At 39.4% G+C, this 19,965-nt stretch overlaps 1 protein-coding gene across 1 annotated transcript in view; it reads left to right on the top strand.

Moving 5' to 3' along the window:
* LRP5 (LDL receptor related protein 5) overlaps nucleotides 1-19,965 on the top strand; it is a 157,032-nt gene that overhangs the window by 77,462 nt on the left and 59,605 nt on the right. Inside the window, exons 6-7 of the mRNA XM_063117061.1 lie at nucleotides 6,240-6,636; nucleotides 7,186-7,357. Of these exons, the coding sequence (XP_062973131.1) occupies nucleotides 6,240-6,636; nucleotides 7,186-7,357 (569 nt within the window). The remainder of the gene's footprint in view (nucleotides 1-6,239; nucleotides 6,637-7,185; nucleotides 7,358-19,965) is intronic.

The following is a 19,965-nucleotide window of genomic DNA, read 5'->3' as shown; positions in this document are numbered from 1 at the left end:
ATTACCTGGATTTTTTTATACCTTATATGTTTTACCAAGATTCTCAGAGAAATTCAGTTTTCCAAAATCTCTGTTCTAATTGGTATCTATTGGTTTATGAACAACAAACAAATTCTTGCATCAGTGTGTTCTGGCTCTGTGTGCCTCCTCGCAGACAGAAGTTATTAGGTCATTATTATTATTATTTTTAAAAAAACAACGCTATGAAAGTATCCCTCCACCCTTATTCTTCTGGTTCTTAGCCTTTTATAGGCTTTTAAGCATCACTGGGAAACTTTTGTTAGTATGTGCTATGATATTTCTAGCTCAGTATGTTGTTGGAAACCTTGTTTGTGTACTTAAGCTATCTTCTCTGGAGTTGTCATCAGGGCACTGATTATTTACTTCAAGAGGGTTCTTCATTTTGGAGGGAGACTTCTGATATTTCTGGATGTGTGTTGTCTCATCAAATCCAATACTGTAGGTAACTACTCTGGATCTACCTATTGTTTCCTCACTAAAGGAGCTGCAACCTGGACTCCAAACTGTATGGGGCACAAGTTAGTCATTGAGGGTGGGAGGAATAAGGTGTGTGTGAAGCTATAATTACACGTGTATGAAGAGAGTTGTGGGTCCTAAAATTTTAAAAAGGGCCAAGGGACTGTGGAGAAAGATGTGAGGAGACTTGTTTTAGGAAGCAGAAGTGTAGGACTGTTTTCATAGTAGGAAAGGAAGTGGGAGATGTTATGTGGAGATGGTGCAACGAGAATCTGTATGCCTAAGAAGATTCTCTGCATTGGGAAAGTCCGTTAGGCTCTTTGTGCACCCTCCTCTTTGTCCTCCATCCTCTAGGAAAAGTAAACAACCTAACTGGTATTGCTATTTGGGGAGAGAACTGGTGTGATATAGTGGATAGAGCTTTGGAGTTGGGTCACAAAGTTCTAGGTTCAAATCCAAGTGACCTATATGACGAAACAGGTTTACTAAGATGAGGGCACTCTCAGCCTAATTTATCCACCAGAGATGATTTTCCCCTCTCCGATGAGAATGTATCTTACTGTTGATACTTTTGTAATACCATAGCTGTGTTAAGTGGTCTGAAATAGTCAATCCTGCTGTCATCTTTGCCTCCTCAGAAAATTGCATATTATCCTGCTCCACTTGTTTTGAGTGCCTATTTTATGTTTTTGTGCTTTGCTGGTCATGGGCATATGGCGTGTGTTGTCATTTGGATTTCGTTTTTGTGTGCTAAGCAATGGAGAGAGCATTGAATGTTGTCAAGTGGACTTAGAGTCAGGCAAGCTAGTAAATGAAGCCACTAACGGTACTGGTGGTCAAACCTCTGTCTGCCACAAGTCTCCACTCTTAATAAATTAGGGTTCATTTACTCTCAAAGATCAGTATTTTCTAGATGGTCTGGGTTTAAATGAAAAGGAATACCTTAAAAGAATTCAAAAGACTGGAAAGCACGAACTTGGTTTGATATTACAGAAAATAAAGCTCAGTGCAGTCCTAACTTAAGCAACTCTCCACATATAAATGTTTCTTAACAGTATTTTTCCATTAAACTTGCTGACATGCCCATCTCCACAGGCCTAAACTTTGGCCTTGGCCATGTAAGACCTATTAAACACACACACCTCTTTCTCTTAGAATTGTCATTTTAATGACAACTGGGTGAGAATGACAATGTGGTGTAATCACAGGTCATTGATCCTTGGTGGACTAATGTTCCTGTGGAGGTCCCAGTTACCCAGTTAAAACAATACACTGGCTATGTGGGAAAGACCCCCTGCTTCACATTTAAATCAGGCCTAATTTAAACTACAGCTATGCAGTTGTTTTTTGGGTGAGTAGCTCAGCAGAGTCACCAGTTAAGCGGCCCTAGCACAGATGGGTACATCACTGGTTTGATTAAAACAATTCTTATACCCACCTGGATAACTAATAATCTTTCTTTCTTTCTTTCTTTCTTTCTTTCTTTCTTTCTTTCTTTCTTTCTTTCTTAGATTTAAACACATCAGAAGCTCTAATCTGTTCCCTTTCTGTCTGCACATAGATGTCTGAATATATTAACATGTGTTTACCCTTTCTCATTCTTCAGTTGAGCCAGTCTGGCAATACTGTCTCTGCTTACTCTCATCTATTAAATTAAGCACCACCTGTCTGGTCCACTGTGAACGTAAGCAGATACCCATATATTCTTGCATTTAGTGCTTACTTTTGAATAAATATTCCCTACATAATAAATTTTTTGATGGGGGGAATGTTCTACACATTCTTTGAAGCTGACGGCATGAGGCATGCCATTATATAACTTGTTTTATAGAGGCTATTTTTCAGTATTCCATTAGGGCAGTTTTGTTTCCCATCCTGAGACCTTGATGTCTCTCTGTCATGGCAACAGCGGTGCCTGTTGTCAGTTTGGTTGAGCCACCTGGACTTTTCTCAAAGTTATGAGATTATACGCAACTTTGCAGAGCTTAGGTGGCAATGCCATAGTCAGCTGCCATGCCCTGCGGGGGATATTTCAGGCAGTGCACACAGCAATGGCTCCCGCCAGACCAGGATCTGCAAAAGGGGCTTGGCAGCCTGCATCTGGTATGTGGGCTATAAATTACCCATCCCTGTATTGCATTATACAGAGTCTTGTATACATTTCTTAGTCAGTAATTAGGTCTATATTCTTCTCCTTTGTTCAGAATCCATCTGAGGATATTGAGACAAGATATGAATGGCCACAGCGGAGGGGATTCTTCTGCATCTTGTGCAGCTTATTCTGTCATTCCAGTCTCTCTCTCTCTCTCTCTCTGTGCGCACGCGTGTGTCTCTCTCTCCCCTCCCCCATTCAAGGCAAGCCTTGAACAAAATGCTTCTCTTGCCTCAGGGTTCCAAAAGCATGAATGACCACTAGGTCTGAATCTGGAGAAAAGGGCTGCAGCCTCTGTACGAGGTGGGGTTGATGAAAAAGCAACCCTGACTACTGCTGCAACCTGAGCACCCTGGCAGAGCAGTGGATCCATGAGCATCCCAAGGCTGCAAGTCTGAGAACGGGTGGAAGCTGCATTCTTTTTTTGACTGGCACCTCAATTCTCCCCAAATGAAAAGACTTGTTCATCATTGTTACTTTTCTTTCTTTGTCTAGAATCTAATTTCAGTCCTCCACTATGGCCATACAAGGAATAATTTAAGCAGAGAAACTGCAGGACCTGGATTGATGGAGGGAGAACACAGTTGGTTGGTGTTGTACCTGTAGCAGTGTTCTCTGTATACTTGTATGGTGTCATTCGGTAGCCTTCATATACACGTTGAACAGGAAGAGGACAGGATGATTTATTTCTGCTGCTTATCTTTTGGTTTTTAGTTTCTGTGGAGTTTTGCTACTGTGATTTTCTTTTCTGTTTTGTCATTATAGTTTATCAAGCTGTCTAGGGGATTCATTGAATCAAAAAAGAGTGTAGAAATCTTTTCAAAAATAAAAGTCCATCCTGGGAACAAAACACAGATGAAAAATGTGAAATATATTGTAAACCAAGGTGTTGTTTTTATAAAGTGTCACATTTTATTTATTAAATTTATATCCCACCTACCCAATTAACTCTCCATGTAGTTTACAAGTTTCAGAATGCAATCATTTTATTATATATCTAAAACCTAATGCCACAAAAGTGTGGCAATAATCTGCATTCTTCTTGAAAATTACCATAGGCAGGCTGTGGGCCCCTTGGGTACAGACCCCCCCAAGGCATGCCAAAATAATGTGTGTGCGTGTGTTTCTCTCTTCCCTCCCAAAGGCTTAGGCTTGCACATCCATGCCAGCTTCAGACCACTAGAATGTTCTATGTTTTTGGGTTAGTGCACATATATTGTCTGTGATGCCATATACTGTAGAAGGAAGTGACTATATGCCCCTGCTTCCATTGTGCTATGTAATATTCCTTCCCCAGTGTCAGTGGCATTTTAAGGAGGAAATATCACAGCAGCAAGAGGTTCAGGGGAAGTTGAAGACAGGCAAGAGTGTTCCTTCACCTTACATATAAAACTAATGCAGAATAGAATGGCCTGTTAAACATTTAATGCTTCTATCAGAGCTGTCCTTTGGACTACTTGTAAGATGGACGTTTTTCATTGCCTCCTACTGACAAGGAAGATTGGACTGAGCCCTGTTCAGGCATTTCTGGTAATGTGTTTATTAAACATGTGAGGGGGGAGTGCGCCTCTCCTTTATTGCTGAGGTCACCCTCTACATGGAGAGAGGGACTTTGTCATGAAGAGAGTCTTCTCTATCTGTGGTGGCGCTTCGTACAATCCAGAATCCCCTGACATCCCACATGAAGCTGAATCCAGAGAGCTTCAGCTAATGAGCAATGTAGAAATGTGATCAGTAATAAATGCAGCCTGCCCCAGCCCCATCTTGCCTATGTTTTCCCTGAAATTGCTTCTCCTCAGGTGTTTCTTCCTGGGGGTCAGCATGCCATCCCAACATAGAGATTGTGCCATTTTCATGTCTAGTTTGTGATTGCTTGCCTTTGATGTGTCTGTTGTAGCTTGTGATACTGTATTTAGTTTAATACAGTATCCCTTTGAGATGACTTTCAGCTATAAGCTGTGATAGAAGCCTCTTGTTTATTTTTCTTATTATTATTTATAGCTGAAATACAAATGTAATAAGATGTTGGAAGGAATTGTAGGTGTCCTAGCAATCTTGATAATCCCTAATGTTACCATTTTGTTTAGTCAGATTGTTCATTGAAATTAGTATATGTAATATAAAATTTACAATTCTCAAATAATTTTAAAAACTTAGTTACATGAAAGGAAGAGAATGCTTGTAACAGACTCTGGGCATGTCTACACTAGGGGAGGGGAGGGGGAGGATCTCACAATATGTGATTGTGAGATACTCCCCCTCAGTCCACTTGCGGTGCACAACATCCTGGAAGGAAGGAGGACGTCACAGCTGCCATTTTTTAAAATTGAAGATGAGTGCAGAAGCGCTCCATCGATAAGGTTAGTGGGTTGGTTTTTTTAAAAAAGATCCCGCTCCCCGCTCCCACGCCTGGTGCGAGGAGCTGGGACAAAACTAGGATGGCCACCCACACATCCCGCGGTCTCGGGACGATCCCGAGAATGCGGGAAAAACTGGGGTAAAAGCCATCCCGGTTATCCCGGGGAAAGGGAGGGATCATCCCTCCCTGCCCCCGGGATCCCCTGTGTGTCATGTGGATGCACAGGGATGAACCTGGGGCGATCCCTGGGATAAGGCATGGTGTAGACATGCCCTCTAAATTTCCCCCTTATACTGTACTTACTCTGTGTGCTTCATGTTAAAAGAACTTTAAGACTCGTGTTCATATCATTTGTTTGATAGGTATGCTGCATATAGAAACTATATTCAGGAAACAACTATTGGCTGAGTTGACAGCTTTCTGGGATATGATGTCTAGATATTTTCCCCTAATTTCTTTCTTTACTTTGCTTTTTTTTTTTTTTTTGTATTAGCAGATGAAATCATATCCCCCGCCCCTCCCTCCCTCCCTCTCTCTCTCTCTCTCTCTCTCTCTCTCCCTCTCTCTCTCTCGTGTGTGTGTGTGTGTGTGTATGCTCTTATATGAATCTTTGTGAAACAATACATTTTTCCTTTTGCAGTGGAAGAAAAAAAATCTAGACATGACTGGGCTGGCTGCTCCTCTCCCCACACCTCCCATTTTGCCAGTCTCAGTAATTAAAATCTTGCCTTCTAGTACTTTTTATTTTGCTCAAATTTGTATTTTTATAAACAAAAATTTAGAAGAGGGTGGCTTCATAGAGAAGTTGTGTTTGGGAAATGTACCTTTCTAGCTATATTGGTAGCACCAGCATTTTCTATTGTTCACTTCCTCTCCAAAACATTGTTGTCACTGGAGCAGACATCTCTATAGAATAGGTCCTTCTCCACCCCCACCCCCATGTATTTTTCAGTGCAGTATTTTGGCTTAATTTCCCTTATACTAACATAGGACTGGTAAAGGTAACCAGAAATGAGAGGCATTGGGTACAGAAACTATGTTTTTGTCTTTATGCAGCAAATCAGTTTGGGAGGCTTAGGATCTCAGAATCACTATTATATGATCCCTAGCTGAATAAAATTTGAGCATGCTTGTGAAGTCAGACTTTGTTTTCCTATTATTTCTGCTGCATTGGCTTCTGAATAGTAAATGTTCCTTAAACTTATTTAGTGGAAAGTACTGATAACTGCTGGTTCTCTCCCCCACCCCCAGGTGCTGAAGAAGTACTCTTGCTTGCTAGAAGAACAGATTTGAGAAGAATTTCGTTGGACATGCCAGACTTCACTGACATTATTCTGCAAATAGACAATATCAGGCATGCTATCGCAATAGACTATGATCCTGTGGAGGGTTACATATACTGGACTGATGATGACGTTAGAGCAATTCGTCGGGCTTTCCTTGATGGGTCTGGAGCCCAGACCCTTGTGACAACAGAAGTCAATCATCCTGATGGTATAGCAGTGGACTGGGTGGCTAGAAACTTGTACTGGACAGACACTGGAACAGATCGCATTGAAGTGACTCGGTTGAATGGGACATCAAGAAAAATTCTTATATCAGAAAACCTAGATGAACCACGGGCAATAGTACTTAATCCTGTGATGGGGTGAGTCTTGCAGGTCTCAGATCAATGTTACCTGAATGAAGTGGTAGCTTTGTCTTTTGTTGTCATAGGCTATGAAACAAGGTATTTAAATGTTGGATATTCCAACTTAGCATAAGTTATATTGTTCATCTCCTTCATTGCTATTTAATATACTGTATTTGGGCTGATCAAGCATCAAAGCTTGCCAAAATCCTTCACGTTTTGTTGAGCAATATTATGTTTCTCTTACCCCTTATTTAAAATGATAAGCATGATGATACTATGACCCAACTTGGTACTCTTCAGATGTTTTGAACTTCAGGCTGAGCCAGCATGGCTGATGGTCATGGATTATGGGAGTTATAGTCCAAAACATCTGAAGGGCACTAGGTTGCCTACCCCTGCTATTATCTGTTTATGGATCTTGCCAACTCTGGGAATATATAGAAGAATTTTTTCTAGTACCTGTTATTGGGGACACTTCTTACCAAAAGTTACAACCTGAAACTGCAATAATATAAAATATTTGTGTGCACGAATACATGTGTGCCTTTTCCTTGTTCCCAACAGCTACATGTATTGGACAGACTGGGGTGAAAATCCAAAGATTGAGTGTGCTTATTTGGATGGATCAGAAAGGAAAGTCCTGGTGAACACCTCACTAGGGTGGCCTAATGGTTTGGCATTGGACCTTGAAGAAGGCAAACTTTATTGGGGAGATGCAAAGACTGACAAAATTGAGGTAAATAACAAAAATGTGCACAGATAACTGTTATTAGAGCTAACTCTCTCTGAACTAATACGAGTTCATATTTGTTCTTCTTTTATCCTTGGAAACTTCACATTTTTATCACGACTACTTTGTGAACAGATTGAAATAACCTGGCACAACATAGTTCTGTAAACCAAACATGGAGTGAGGCTGAGAGTTCTGTGGTTTTATCATGGCAACCAAATTCAGTTTTATAGGTTGAGGCTGCAATCCTGTACCCATTTACCCGGGAGTAAGCGCCATTGAATTCAATGTAACTTACTTCTGTGTAGACACTAATAGAATTGCACTGTCAGAGACAAGAACAGAAGAAAGATTGGAACTAAAAGGTTAAAGTGAGTTTATTTTATTAAGTTCTGGCTTATTCTGGAAATCATTATCAGATATTGTGATACTTTGGAACAGTTTTAAAGCAAATATTGTTCTGTTTTGAGAATCTTCACCAGAGAATTTTGTAAGGATAGTTTATTTGTCTTTTCTTGTTCATCCTGATGGAAGGTTTTTATATAACTTCAAGATTTGCTAATTTTAAGCCAGAGATGTAAGTAAGTTCAGTAAAAGGTATCTTGTATAATCTACAGCTCTCAAACTGGGAGCAGTAATGCATACCTCTTCCTCAAACACTTACCATTAAATGCCTCTTAGGAGAGAAGGAAAAGAAAAAATAGATTAGGCCATTAAGGAGTAACTGAACAGGAAAAAGTGTGCTGATGTTTCTATTTAACAAGCTTATGAAGCAAAGTTTAATATTTCCAAATTTCTGGTTTTTCTCTCTAATAAAAATAATACAACCCAACATGTTAACTTTAGATGTTAAGCCTGAATTAAAGGATTAAAGGAGTTATAGCTAGAGTTTATTACAATTATCCAAACCCACAGTTAGGCCATACCAAGATTAGGAGCAACAAAGTGTGGCAAAAGAGTGTGTAAGCGTTTAGGTTCTGCAGAATTCTTCATGGTGTAGAACTCTTCAAGGTTAGATGGTACAAAATTGGGCAGGGAGCAAGGGCACACACACAAATGTACAAACTCAAAGGCAGATGTTATGGTCATATGGTCTGCAGCTTGGACTCAGTCTCAAGATGAAGACTGCTGACTGACTGACTGAATCACTAGTTCCATCCTGTTTTGTGGCATTTTGGTTGGTCCTAATAAAGCTATTGCTTAACTGTGAATTTTGGCTGTTTTCCTCATGGACCTGTACAGCTGTAGTTGGTTTGGTTTATTACAATGAGTTGCCCATATTGTTTGCTGTAATAGTCTGCTTCCTAAAGGATGCACAGAGACCACCTGTACTCCTTTGCCTTTTTGTAAGTGAGAATTCTGTGTTTAAAAGATGAGAGAAAATGAGACTGAGTGGCCCTATATGAAGCTGCTTGTATCAGACCATTAGTCCGTCTACCCTACTACTGTTGGTTCTGACTGGAAAAGCATGTGCCCTACCAAATGAATTTCTTTAGGAAATTGTTCCTAGTATCTCAAACCCTTGATTAGCTGCCGTCCATGCAACAATAATTCACTAATATCAACACCTAGTATACTTGTGGGTGCTATTAGTTCACTTGATGTTGGAACATGTAGTGGTTTCCTTGGTATCTGTTTCCTATTTTTAGGACTCCCTTCTTCTGGAGTAAAGAAAGTATAGAGATTATTTTAACTGCTTATATTTAATTAAAATGTTACTACGTCTCTGAATATTTGGAGTAGTACAGCATACATATTCCAATAAACTAACAGCTTGCGGTGTGTGTATATGGGAGTGGGTTGTAGAAAGACACCCTTTAGTCTTCAAGGGTGTATTGACTTATAGTAAAGTCTAGAATTTGGGATTGCCTGGCAAGATCTATAGCCAAGGATGCTCAGTTGGTAGCTTTCTCTATACCCTAGCAAATCACAATACTTCTCAGGTATTATTTCTCTTGCGCATTTTTAAAGAGGTTGTATAATAGCTTTTTATTTGGATTAATCCTGGATTGTGTATTTAGCTGCTATCTTCCAGAAAAATCAATCTTTGCCCCTACCCTATTCCTTGAGGTGGAAGCTCCCGACAATTCTGCCATATACACAGGAGTGAGTGTGCTTTATTTATGTGTGTAAAACTTCACATGGCAGAAACAGCAGTTACTCTTTCTTGGCAAAGACCTTCCCATCTGCAGCATTCAGCTATAAATACAAAGGACTCAGTCACTTCACAAGCAGTTTATATCCTGAAGAAACCATTTGGCAAGCCTTGTCAAACTTTGCGTGACAACAGCCTTTGGGGCTTTCACTGCAAATTTGGCACCCTGTGGTAACATTGTTCCCAGCTTTTTAAACTTTTTGCTAAGTTAGTTTGGCAGTATGTGCAGAGGGGAGGGGGAGAGGGGAGGGAGACGAGAAATATAGCAGATTTCACATAGTGAATGTGGAAATAATATATCTGACTCAACAGACTCAGCTGCCACAAAGTAAATGGCATAAATGAATTGAAAGCAAATTTAGGACTTCATCAGAAAAAGGTACTTTTCAGGAACAAACAGATTAATACGGATTACAAGGTTCCAGCAGAGAGTGAAGCAAAGAGCCCCTGGTGCCCACGTGCAGAAGTTCCTAATACTTTTTAAAAACCATTTTTGTGGTATACCTTCAGCATTTGCTTAATGACCCTGAGGTATATTGGCGTAATTAAAAGTTGTCTAGTAACAAACAAACAGTTCAACATGTTTCTAATTTAAATCTTTTTGAGGCTATAGTTAGGGATAAAGTGCAACGTTAGAAGAATGGTAAATGTGGATTTCTGCCTTTTCCTTTATAATTTCGAAACCTTTGTAGTTATTTTCCTGAAGGATTCAGACTTTGTACCAAGACGTTCTCTGAAGTATTGTGTTATGCTAAAAAGTGTCTGTGAAGCATGACACGGGTCATTAGTGTCAGGCTGTAATTGTGCCCCCTCCATCTGCAAACTCGCCAAAGCTCACTTGATACTTCTTATAGTCCAATTCTTCCTAGGATTGCTCTCTTTGGTCACATTTAATAAAGGGTATTGTGAAAATGTTTCTGTAAACTCAGAAGAGGTAATGCCTTTTCTGTATTTCTGGGATCAGAAAAGGCTTACAACGTGCAAAACTTCCATTTAGAAATCATTTTCCCCAAGTAATTTCTACCATATTAAAGGTGATATTTGGAATAACGATCTTAATCTTGTTCAGTGCATGGAAGGGTTTCTCCCTATAATAGAAAGAAGGAACTAGTTGTTGCTTTTACATTCCGAAGTGAATGCAAATTAATCCAGAGATTTGGAATTCATCCTTGCACCTATTCATTAAAACCTAGTTATATTCTTGTTTTATTTCTAATTTTGTTCTAGAACTCTAGCTAAATAAATGAAAAACAATCAAAATCTGAATAAAAATATTAGTTGCAGGGCAAATTGACATAATGACCCTGCTTTTAGTATTCAACCTAAATTTTCCTTTACCAGAGTGCAAGAGACAGGGGACCGGAGTATTAGCAAGAACAATGAATGTGAAGAAGGCTTCTTTTGTCTTGAAATTTTAAAGTTCATAGCCTGTGATATTTTTAATTTGTTGAAACTTGTCTAATTTTAGTGTGGAGTTGTAAGTAACTTACTTTGTTCTTATGGATGCAAGCTATTAATAGTTAGCCAGTATTTTAAAAGTTGTAAAAAACAAACAAAAAACCTTACATTTTGTATTTAAAATTAATTATGCATTCTTTATCCTATGTCAAAATGAACTTTTATTTCAAAAAATGGGATGGGGAGGAGGAGACCATTGGGGGCCCTGAATAGGAAGAATCTGACCTTTGACTCCTGAGGAGGTAGTAAAGGAGGAGGAGAAGTAAAGCAATTTCCTTCCCACAGTTAATGGAGAAATAGGCATTGATCATCATGACCACTATTGAGTTGACTGATCTCTAGGGAACAACTAAAGCAACCTTCCCCAACCTGAAATTGTTTGACTACAATTCCCATCTATCTGGGGATGAAGTTGAACACATCTGAAGAGTGACCGGTTGAGGAAGACTGAACCAAAGGACCAGTGTGGCTGCAACTGGATAGCTTCTACACAAGTCTGAAATTCTGATAACTAAGAGATTATTTCCTATGATTGAAATAGAATGCTAAGTTTCATTTACTTCCTATATATTTTGTCCATGTCTTGCTATTTTAAAGGAGAAACTTCAGGCAGAGTTATCATATGGAATAAGACCTCACTTATGTGAGCAGAAGTTCTGATTGTGCATGGGATATATGTCTCCAGTGTCCTCCCCTCAGCTGAAGAACCTGTCTTGCACCTTGCACTGCTTTGAAGGCTCCTCTGATTCTCTGGAGTGGGGGGGGGGGGTTAAAGGTGGTGAGAGACTGCAGATGGGAGTGAGTGTGATAATCCCCAATGGGAGTAAAAGTGTGTTCTGCTTGCACAAGTGAGTGGGGAGGAAAATTGGATCCAAGCCAGTGTCTATAATTGAACTGTCCCTACTCTGTTAAATTTAGTAAGCTTATTGAGAGGAAATCCTGAGAATTCATTAAACTAAAAAACTTAAGAATTATATGAATTCTACATGGTTGAGGTGCTACTTCCAGCCAAAGATTATTTTTACCTACTTAACATCAGAGTGTACTTTCCTGCTATTCGGGAAAGAGGACTTAGCAGTGCCACCTTTATGTGGGAAGCACTTTGTACATTTGTAGGACGTTTTATGGGGAGGTGTTTTAGCATTTTTAGAATTACAATGAAAAAAGAACTGCTCCAGTATAAATCTCTACTGTCATAACTATGTATGTCTTTGTTTCAAAGTGTGATCAGAATACAGTGGTGATCCATATCCAAAAGGCTTGTATCCTGGTAAGATAGATAAGGAGTCAAAGAGAATAAAACAGAGACTGAGGAAGGGAAGGAAGGAAGGAAGGAAGGAAGGAAGGAAGGAAGGAAGGAAGGAAGGAAGGAAGATAGATAGATAGATAGATAGATAGATAGATAGATAGATAGATAGGATAATTTTAAAATGACAGACAAGTCTTATGTACTTGGGTTCAGGAAAGGCCTAGACATGTTTTCTGTACCTTCGGGGATTTGTCCCTATCCCTTCCAGCTCTATAACTTTGAAAGCTGGTGTAGTAGTCAAATGTGAGCTATGAACCTTCTATGTTGTAAGATTTTCTCCACAGGGACTGGGATACAAAATGACCAGGGTTCTTGCCCCTGTAGAGGAAACCTTACATGTGCAAAAGTGACCCTCTTCATACAGATGCTTGGGGTTGTTGCTGCTTTGTGCAGTGATGCTGAGGGGTGCAGTGAGCCCTGCATGCTCCAGCTGGCCCCTTCATGCATTTGATACCCACGAGGACCAAATGCCTGAATATGGCTCATGTGTTCATTCATTTTAAATAGGAATGCCTGAGCAGGGTTTAAGAGTCAAATGTCTTTGTAGTTGGGCCAAACTACACCTACAGTTTAGCACACATGGTGGTGCTAGTATTGTTCTCCATCATGTAAGCATGTGGAGCCCCAATTCAGATTGGGACAGCAGTGCTCTGGGGGAGGAGTTAAACCTCCCCCTGTTTTTGTGAAATTCCACACACACACCAGGCAGAGGCAGTTAAGAAAAGCAAATAAATAAATAAAAACACTAGTGTCAATAGAATGGGGTTTTTTGGGGGGTTAACCCCCGCCCCCTGGAGTGCCTTGGTCCTGAACTGAATCAAGGCTGTGCGTGTTTACACAGAGATAAGCCAAATTAACATACGTGGTTCCACCATGTGTGCTAGATAACATACTTAGTTTGGCCCTTTGTTTCTGGAGTGAAAATAACATCTAGTTCTTTTATAGGTGTCTGAGATAACACAAAGTTCCCTTTAACTTTGAAAGCAGAAGCTGATATTCTGGACCAAAATGTAACCAGACAAAGGTGGGGGTGGAACCAAGGATATCTTCTGCAAAAATATTATTTGTAAAAAGGTTTAATGAAAGTGCGTTTCGGACGCAATATTACAAATAATATTTTGCAGAAGATATCCTTGGTTCCGCTCCTGCCTTTGGCTTGTTTTTCACTCCCTCATGGGGTTTTCCTTTTTCTGCACCAAAATGTAACCAAGCACAGTCCTTTTCAAGCATCTTACTACTATCTCTCATGTTTGTGAATTCCTATAATGTGGATGAAATGGAAGATGTTCACCATCCATGTGTAGAGCTGCTATTCCACATCTTCTGACTAGAGTACAGAAGCAGCAACAGGTTAAACATAGAGTTTAATTTTAAAATATTCAAAACATTATTTTCAAGTGGGAGTGACAGGCTAAAATGTAAATCACAAAAGCAGCTCAGGATGAACTGTGCATATTGGTCAGCCCTGGGCTCCAAAGAGTGAATAAGGTTGTATAATGGAGAAAGGCACGAGTGGAGAGCCCCAACACATCTCACTTTCTTCTTCAAATTGCTAAGTAGGCTCTCATATGCAGTGCTGCAGCTAGGGCTAGATTTGGGGGCCAAATTTGAGGGGGCCATCTCAGGACCCCCTTGAATGACCACCCAGAGAGTGACAGGTGATGGGGACAGCAGCAAACAGGCCCGTGTCAGCATCTGGGTCAGTATTGGCACGCTGGGACCTATTTGGACCAACAATGGCAGCTGTAGCATCCTTTCTTCTTATGTTTAAACACATTTTATACTTGGAGGCCAGCCAGGGATATATGTGGCATAAGCTTTCATGTCCACTGTCCACTCCATCAGGTGCATGATGTGTTAACTTCATATTGGCAGATTTATATACACATGGGGACAGGGGTTGAAATCATTATCTGTACTTACTGCATTTCAGTTTTGTCTGACAACAGAGTTTACATCTCCCACCACTACCACCAGCACCACACCAACATGCATATATAAATTTATTTATTATTTATTAATTACATTTCTATACCGCCCAATAGCCGGAGCTCTCTAGATGGTTCAAAAACCGCCCAGAGAGTGGTTTGAAATCTGCCTGTTTGAAATTAACCCTTAACCTGAAATTAACCTTGGTGCATATGGTGAAGTGTCTACAAAAGTTTATGTCAGAATATATGTGTTAGTCTTTAAGGTGCCACAAAACTCAGACTGCATTTGGGCAACACAATAACCCAGTATATGTTAAATAATCCATGGTGGGTTATCTCACGGTGGGTTGTCGTGTTGTATAGCAGGAATTTTTTAACCCATGGTGGGTTATTTTGCCGAAATAACCCACACAAATAACCAATGATGTGCAGAGTGCATTACTTAAATCACCGTTGGTTATCGTGTCGTGTGGAGAGCACCGTTGGTTATTTTTGTCAGCTACAGAGTCACTAGGCAAGAGTGGTCAAAGTGGCGGCTGCCACTCTACTTGAGCTGGCAGAACTCTATGTTTGGCAGCAAGGGATGATGGGATATAAGCAGGAAGATTGAAAGGAGGAGGGAGGGCAGGGATGAGTTAGTCAATGCACCGTGGATTAATAATCCACTCTCACTTGCCTATAACCAACTCACAGTTGTATATTTCTCATATTGTGTGGGGAGAACCTGCAAAATAACCAACTGTGAGTTGACTATTAAGCCACCTTTGGCTATCATGGCATCCGAACGCAGCCTCTTTGTTGTTTCTGCTGCAATTATATTATATTGTATTGTATTTACCCATAGAATCACTTTCTACAATGCATTCACCTGCAGAGATGCCCTGCAAGCAGATACCCCGCAATAAAGGTATCTTATGCAGACATAAGCTACCTTTATAAGATGCCTTTATTTGACTTAAGTTCCATTTGAATTTCTTAATATATGCAGAACTTGCCAGACTATAACTGATTTCTTTCTCAGCTGTTTGTGGGGCAGACTTAACTTAGCACAGGCATCTCTCTCACACACACACATTGCCATGCTATTTCATTTAGGGAAATACACAGAGGAGACTCGAATTTCCACACAGTCTGGATCGTCCATGGCTTCTGTAGTTTCAACTCCATATTGTATGACCCAGTTGGGGGGAAAAGCCAATTGGAATATAAGCTGAAAATAGTGTCAGCAGCCAGAATCCTTCTGCATTACAGGTTAATATTAATGCTCAGGCCAGTTCCATCTGACTGGGGTCTGCAGTGGTGGGAAGACTTTTTTAAAAAGTGTTTCTTCAGTTTTTATAAGTGTTCAGTGCCCTGACAAGACAGCAGTCACTCAAAGGGGAAAGCTTTCCTCACAACTTTGATTGACTAGAGTCATCCTGTGGGAAAGGAAGCTAACTTACTCTAAACTGTAGGTGACCCTTGCCTTTTTTTGTGAGCAATAAAGACATAATGGGGGCCCAGCTAAGGAGTAGCGGAACCCCCACAGCCATCTGCGCACTTCATTGGCAGAAGTGGCTTTCACTTGAACTTGCATTTGACAAGTGTGCTCTGTCTTTCTCATTCAGAAGGGTCCTTCAAAGCCAGCTAATTGAAATGCTTGCGCCCCTCCATTCCTTTTCCTTGTCTACCCCCATCCCAAGATTTGCTTAAATTGCAGGGCTCCAGTATTCACTGCTAATGAGCAAAAAAAGCAAAAAAAAAATGCAGAGGGGGTACGGGACAGGACAACTGCCCCACCCCACCCAGTTCTAGAACTGCATTTCTTTTAAAAAGCAAAACTCTATAGGAATTTTTTTTAAAGAATTTTCTTTCACCTCTCATGCCAGTGTCTAAGGATCTAGTTTAGTTTAATAAAGAAGCTTTACATGCATACCCCCAAGTTTCTGTTGCACACTTGTTAAAATTCTTTTTGTCTTCCTAGCCTTGGACTTTATGAAATGAAACACAAATAAGGACCCTGGAATGAAAGGTTGCATGTATGCCTTGTGGCATTTGGAATGAAACTATTCACTGCCTGAATGACTATAAATAGAAAGCCAGGAGTTGTCTATTTCTCTACTGAGGGCTCCCTGCAAAGAACCACCCTTCCCAGTAAAGGGTGACTTTTGAAAGAAAACTTTGTTCCATCTTTGTGGGAATTGAACTGGAGAGGAATTCTTCTTCTTGCACTTCTGATTGGAAGGCATTAATCTCCAATTTATTTTTTAACAGCAGCATTCTCTGTAATAAATGTGTATTCTTGGACCTATGGCCAGATATGCCATCTCATCTGTGGAGTTCCATGTAAAATTCTGAATGCAGAACAAATACGGTTCTCTTTGCATTTTGCTCCTGAAAGCTTTCTATTGGCTCCTTTCCAGCTGTCGGCTCCTTTTTATCTTGTGTTCATTCTTTAGTAAGAAGGCTAAATTAGTGGTGCACAGGTTTTTTCAGGTTTTGAGAGACAGAACAAGGATTGTGATTGGTGTTTTTTTTAAAAAAAAAATTATAAAAGATTTTATTCTCCCAATGGACTTCTGAAGTTGCCGACATAAGAACTCCCAATAGCTTACTGTTGCAGTTCTTCAGGCAATTTGTTTGGTTGATTTGGCCGATATGAATGCTTAGAAATCCCCTGTGTTGTGCACTTATGCAAATGCAGTGTCAGGCTCTTTTCTCCTCCCCTTTTAGGTTTTTCTAAAGAAACCAGGAGTTGAAGGGGTGGGTGGGGGGAGTTGCTCATTGACTGGTATATTTCCATTGGCTTTCATGGGACGACATGAGTGAAAGCGGTCAATAAATCATCTGCTTGAGCAGGCAATTTTTAAAACTGTCTCACACCACAATTATTTGAGTTGTGTGAAGGGAATTCATACCTAATTTTAAAGGGCTTTTCTTTTCTTTTCTTTTCTTTTGCAATATTAATGTTGAAATGTGAACCATGTTTTGGTTAGACTTTTTTTTTAGTTTCTGCATATCTTTTGTTGCTTGTGTATATTGTATTAAAGGATTGTATATATTATTGAGGGATAGTTTATGTATATTTGCATTCTAGTCTATCTTCATTCCTTGGTTGCTAGTTAAAAGGCTTCTGTTACTATGAAAGCTTACAGCTAAAATCTATTAAAAGTAGCTTATTTATACTATTTATTTTTAAAATAAAACAGAAACAATTCTTAAGGCATATCAGAATTTTGTGCAAGGAGTTGATCTCGAACTAAGAAACAGTTGCACTTCAGCTTGCTGAAGTCAACGATGGTAAACATTTAAATTAAAAACGTTTACCCCCACAGTTGAGCCATGAGAAATTCCTAGGTTGCTTAAGTTATTTTTAACTTCTCATAATTTGATTTTCTCCCCGTTGGGAAATTAGTATAGGCAAAAAGTATACAATATGTTAGCTTTAAAATGATGAGCCCTTCCCCTTAATCTTGATCAATTCACAGTCTTTATGATTGCAGTCACTGGTATGTCTGCATGCTGATTTCAGAAAAATGTTCCATATGTTTTGCTTGTTACCTTTTATTGTAAGACTTCCTTCACCTAAAGTGCCCCCTGCTGCCCTTTTGCATCGACAGCTCCTATAGGTAGTCCTGCTGCCTTTTCCTTTTCTAACTTTCCCTTGGGAGCCTGTTGTGAACCATTAAGGACATTGAATCCTTTGTCAGTTTTCATCTTGTTTTGTCTTTGGTGACTCTGTCCAACGTTTGCGCCAATTTTACAAGGGCTTTGTAAATGATGGCTATCACGCTTTTATAGACATAATATTTCCCTTCGGTTGGTCACAGGTTCATTTTGTTTGCAGTGCCTGGATATAAAAACAAAATAAATTCACCTATTATTTTACTTTGCTTCATGTTTGCAGCTATATTTGCATATCTATTTAACCTTTGTGAATATCCTCTGGCTGTGATGATAATTGTCTTTACCAAAGAACCTCATAGCATGTTACTAATTGTTGCTCAAGGTTATTTGGTATAGTGGGTTTAACTAGAAAAAATTCTATATCTAAAACGTGTGAACTTTAAAATCTAAGCTACTGACATTGTTTTGTTTATTATCAAACAGTAGCTGTTACAAAAATATATTAAATGTATAAAAATGTGTTGAATGTTTGGGTACTAACACATTTTTTTAGGATGTTAGAGGATTATCAAAATATTTTTTAATAGCTTTTTAATTGTTCTTGCCATTGTTGGCTCTGGGTTTGTTTCCCAATTATATCAGGTTTTAATCTTTAATAATAATAGTTACGTTTGTCTGCAATACTGCATACAACCTGCTTGAAATCACATTGAAGTCAATAGAATTTAGGCAAACTAACTGTATGCAAGATTATAGCTACTATCATTACTGACTGCTGCTACTATTAAAATGGTTCCCATTACCAGTTATTTTAGTAATTGTCAGTAGATGAAAGCCAAAGATGGATATTTAAAAGGAAGGTCACAAAAAACAGCTCACAAATTTTCTTTCCACATGCTTCCCTAAGCATTCTGTTATTTCAACACTAATTATTATCTTTGGATCCGAATCTCACTACTTTGGTAACTTGTTCGGCTATTGAATACATTGCTGTTCAGGACTATGGTTTGCATTTTGAAGTTCAAGCATTAAAAGACTAATTGCCATTGTGAAGCTATTGTGAAAGCATTCCTTGTACTAATATGCGAATATCCATTGTGAATTCATAGAACCCATAAATTAATTGTGAAAAGTTGTAAGATAAGATCTGTTGAAAGTATATGTAGTCTCTCTACTACTGAACCCATTTTAAAGTTTAAAGAACTGCATGGTATTGTCATCTGCTATGACCAAAGAAACACTTATTTTAACACAATACAACTGCTACTGCATAATATATTTCCCACTTCCTATCTGACACTTTTAATTGCTTGGAACTCCATATTGAACTTACTTGGTATTGGAGGGATTAAGTTGTTTTCCATGATATTGCATTGGAGAAGGAACATTAACATTCATCAGACTTTTCTTTCTTGTCCATGGTTTCCTGGGTACTATGTATTGTAAATGTTTATCTCTAGTTTTATTTCCTGCTGCTGTACAAAAGTGTGGACTAGAAAGAATGGTGGAGGAATTAATTGGACCTAAGCTTTAATCAGGAGAGGGGGGGCCCTGCGGCCCTCCAGTTATAGACTTCAACTTCTACTAGTCAACATGACTGAGATTATGATAGGTGTCATCCAAACCATCTGGAGGGAACCTGTTATATTCTAATAGTTGTATGCACTTCCTTGTTTTGAGTTGTGAAGAGGTTTGTCTCTAAAGTGCCCCAGGAGGAGAGAGAGAAAGGGAGAGAGTGAGAGAAAGGGGAAGAGAAAGTGAGGAAAAAGAAAGAGATAGAAAATAAGGATTTAGAAATAAAGTGAAGTTCTGTTTACATCCAAGCTTTGTTTCTGGGTCCTCCTCACTGAGAAGAAAATGCAAAGCGATTTCCATCTCTCTCCTTCAAAACAATGGTACAATTAACAAGATCTGGGTTTAAGGTTAGTTACAAAATCTTCTAGGCTGTTTCTTTTGTCTTACATTTCTTCTCACATTTGGAGAAACAGATAAAGAGTTGGAGGGCTGAATGGTTCTTAGAACCCTGTTCTATCCTTCATCCTCATTGTCTAGGCTTTCAAATCCAAAAGAGAGACCACCATCTTGTTCATTTGCTGCATGCTGGGCCTCAGCAAGTCTTGAGATGTTTTATTCCTTTCCATCCTCAAGATCAACC

This window comes from Elgaria multicarinata, chromosome 2 (assembly GCF_023053635.1).
Source record: "Elgaria multicarinata webbii isolate HBS135686 ecotype San Diego chromosome 2, rElgMul1.1.pri, whole genome shotgun sequence".
In the NCBI taxonomy this organism is placed as follows: Eukaryota; Metazoa; Chordata; class Lepidosauria; order Squamata; family Anguidae; genus Elgaria; species Elgaria multicarinata.
This window is presented reverse-complemented; position numbering and strand designations above follow the sequence as displayed.